The sequence below is a fragment of the Triticum urartu genome, chromosome 2A (genome assembly GCF_056163025.1).
Source record: "Triticum urartu cultivar PI428250 chromosome 2A, HENAU_Tu73, whole genome shotgun sequence".
NCBI lineage: Eukaryota > Viridiplantae > Streptophyta > Magnoliopsida > Poales > Poaceae > Triticum > Triticum urartu.
Genome location: NC_141874.1, coordinates 94,949,226 through 94,951,930, shown reverse-complemented (window position 1 = coordinate 94,951,930; position 2,705 = coordinate 94,949,226). Strand labels below are relative to the sequence as shown.

The 2,705-nt window shown below is 54.1% G+C and overlaps 1 protein-coding gene across 1 annotated transcript; it reads left to right on the top strand.

The window, feature by feature from the left end:
• The first annotated feature begins 216 nt into the window (after positions 1–216).
• On the top strand, positions 217–2,319 carry LOC125535984 (uncharacterized). Its single transcript, XM_048699065.2, has one exon. It carries the CDS (start codon positions 759–761, stop codon positions 1,641–1,643), a length of 885 nt encoding a protein of 294 aa, XP_048555022.1. The 5' UTR covers positions 217–758; the 3' UTR covers positions 1,644–2,319.
• The last annotated feature ends 386 nt before the right edge of the window (positions 2,320–2,705 follow it).

Genomic DNA, 2,705 nt, shown 5'->3' with positions numbered 1-2,705 from the left:
AATCAATGAAGCCGAAAACCCTGGATCTTTCCGAAAAAAATGCCCTAACCGTCCAAAATAAACACAGTAGTGTAGATGTACTCCCTCCGTCCCATAATATAAGAACGTTTTTTCAATCTAACATAGCTTGAAAAACGTTTTTATATTATGGGACGGAGGAAGTATTGTTTTAGATTGTGAAGCAGGAGACCAGTTGGTTCTTTTAGCGTGTGCCGCTCACTGAACCAGTTGCAACTTCAGAGACACCGGACACCGGAGAGAGACAGGGGTGAAGGGGGAGGATGCTGGTTCGCAGGGCTCGCAGGCGGCGATGGAGAGGGGCGACCAGCAGAGCGCAACAAACCAAGGCTGGCTGCTGAGCCGCTCCTCCATGCCCCAGTGAAGCAGGAGATCGTCGTGCATCAACTGGCCGGAGACGCCACTGAAGATCTCCAGGACGCCGCCGAGCTGAGCGCTGACGGAATGGCCGTGGACGCGCGCCGACCCGTACGTCTCCCGGACTAGCGCGGGGACGTCGCCTGCCCCGCTCGGGTGGTACACGGCCAAGGCCGCCCCGGAAGTCACGAGCCATCGCGTAAGATTGCTGCAGCCGAGTTCGACTTCAGTTCCAATTCAGCCGGCGACAGCTGTTAATCCGCGTCCGGCAAGAATTGGGAGCTCTCCGGTAAATAAAAGGGGGGCGGCCGCGGTGGGAGCAGCGGCTCCAACTCGATTCGTTCGCCTCCCTCCCCGATCCCTAAATCCAAGACACAGCATCGATGGCGGCGAAGGTGCTCCAGCTCCGTAGCTCCGACGGCAAGGTGCTCGTCGCTCCGGCGTGGGACTATCGCCCGGCCGCCGCCCAAGACCGTCCGCTGGAGACGCGGGTGCCCTCGCGCGTCCTCGCGAGGGTGCTCCAGTACTGGACCAAGCACAACCTTGCCAAGGCCACCGGTGAGTCCCGGGAGTCCCTCGCCCGCTGGGACGCCGACTTCCAGCGCCGTCTCGAGGAAGACGGCCTCGCCAAGGAGGCCGCCGCAGCCGCCCAAGAACTCCGCCGCTACGGCGTCGACCATGGAGGGCGTCCCCATCGCCACGCCGCCACGGCCGCATCTGATGTCGCTGCTCCTGCCAAGGCGGCCCGTGCTGATCCCGTCCGTGTCTGGTGTGTCAACCACGGAGAACGCATCCATGCGCCGGCGATGCCCGGCTCCTTCGAGGCCTCTGATATTGCCTCCGCCGCGCGCCCTGGGCCTGCCACCACCTTGCCGGCCGCTGCTGGTGCTGACTCCGTCGACGTCCGGTGCGCCATCCGTGCCCGTGGACGCCAGATGGCTGAAGACGAGGAGTCCGCTTGCCACCACCGCAAGCGCCCGGATTCCAAGCCTCCCTCTTCGGTCTGCCTGCCTGCCACTGCTGCTGCGCCTGTGAAGAAGGTCTCTCGTCAGGTCGCTTCCAAGGCTTGCTCTTTCGTCGGCTCTACACCACTGCCTGCCCCTGCCACTGCTGTGAAGAAGATGACTCCAGCAGCTCCAACTCTGCGTGCAAGAAGGGGGATGGGGGAGCTCAGCTGCAAGGTTCCCAAGCAAAACCGTGTCACCGCTGCAGCACCAAAGAAGCAACCAATTCCTTGGGTGCGGCCAGTGGTATTACGCCCTTGCTAGTCTTTTACCTTCGTAAACCATGCACACATGAGTTTCATTTAATCTTTGCATCTCTAGGTTCTGCGCTTAACCACCAAGATGTCTAGTGTTCTCTGAATCCCTTTCAATCATTAGTAATTTTACAGGAGTGTCAGCAGAGTCTCCATCTAGCTAGGCAGCAAAAACCTTGTTAAGATGTGTACGGCATAGTTACACTACATCCACACCTGGTCCTAAGTTAAGGGTTTAAGTAAATAAAGGGCATTCTCAATAAATCAAAGTAAAGCAGATGAGCCAAAAAATTGGAACTCATGTACTGCAATTCCGGCACGAGACAGAGCGTAAAACGCACTCGCCGCAAAATCCAAAACGCCCATTTGCTACCCGGCTTGTAGCAGGAAAAAGGAGTAGAATTGAACTTGTCGATACACACGTAATCATGTGAGCTGCCTAGCGTTTGGAGACTATGCTGACTCTCCTGTAAAATTAATCTTGGCTGAATTGGATTCTTAGGCATTGGCATCTTAGTGAGTTAAAGTAGCAGTTTCCGAAGAGTAACATTGGTTAGTGAACTCTTGTGTGTCTGTGTGGGTGAAGCTTCGAGCTAAGCAAGTCCTTGATGTACCGACTATCAAGTCATACTGTAATCAATTTTGGATATGAATGAGAAAATTGTTGGCCTGAATTTTGCAGAGCATTTGAGTAATCTTTTCGTATCTATTTATTGTATGCTTCTGTGGCTTCTTAAAGCATTCTGCTGCTCACTGAGGCACAGATCCAATGGGTTCATCTCTGATTTCACAATACTTCGTTTGAGTGGTCATGCACATAACCATGTTTGGGACAGTTACTGGTTAGAAGATTTTTTGGTTTGAGATACAACACTCTAATAGTCAAGAATGTGAAAAAGGTGGCATCATATTGCAGCCATCTGTCAAACTCACCACTGCCTGTCACTGCTGCTTCACCTAGCGTGAAGGTGACTCCAGTTTCAACTCTGCGTGCTTGAAGGGGAATACAGGATCTCAGCTGCAAAATCCCGAAGCAAAACTGTATTGTTGTTGCTTCACCAAACAAGCAACC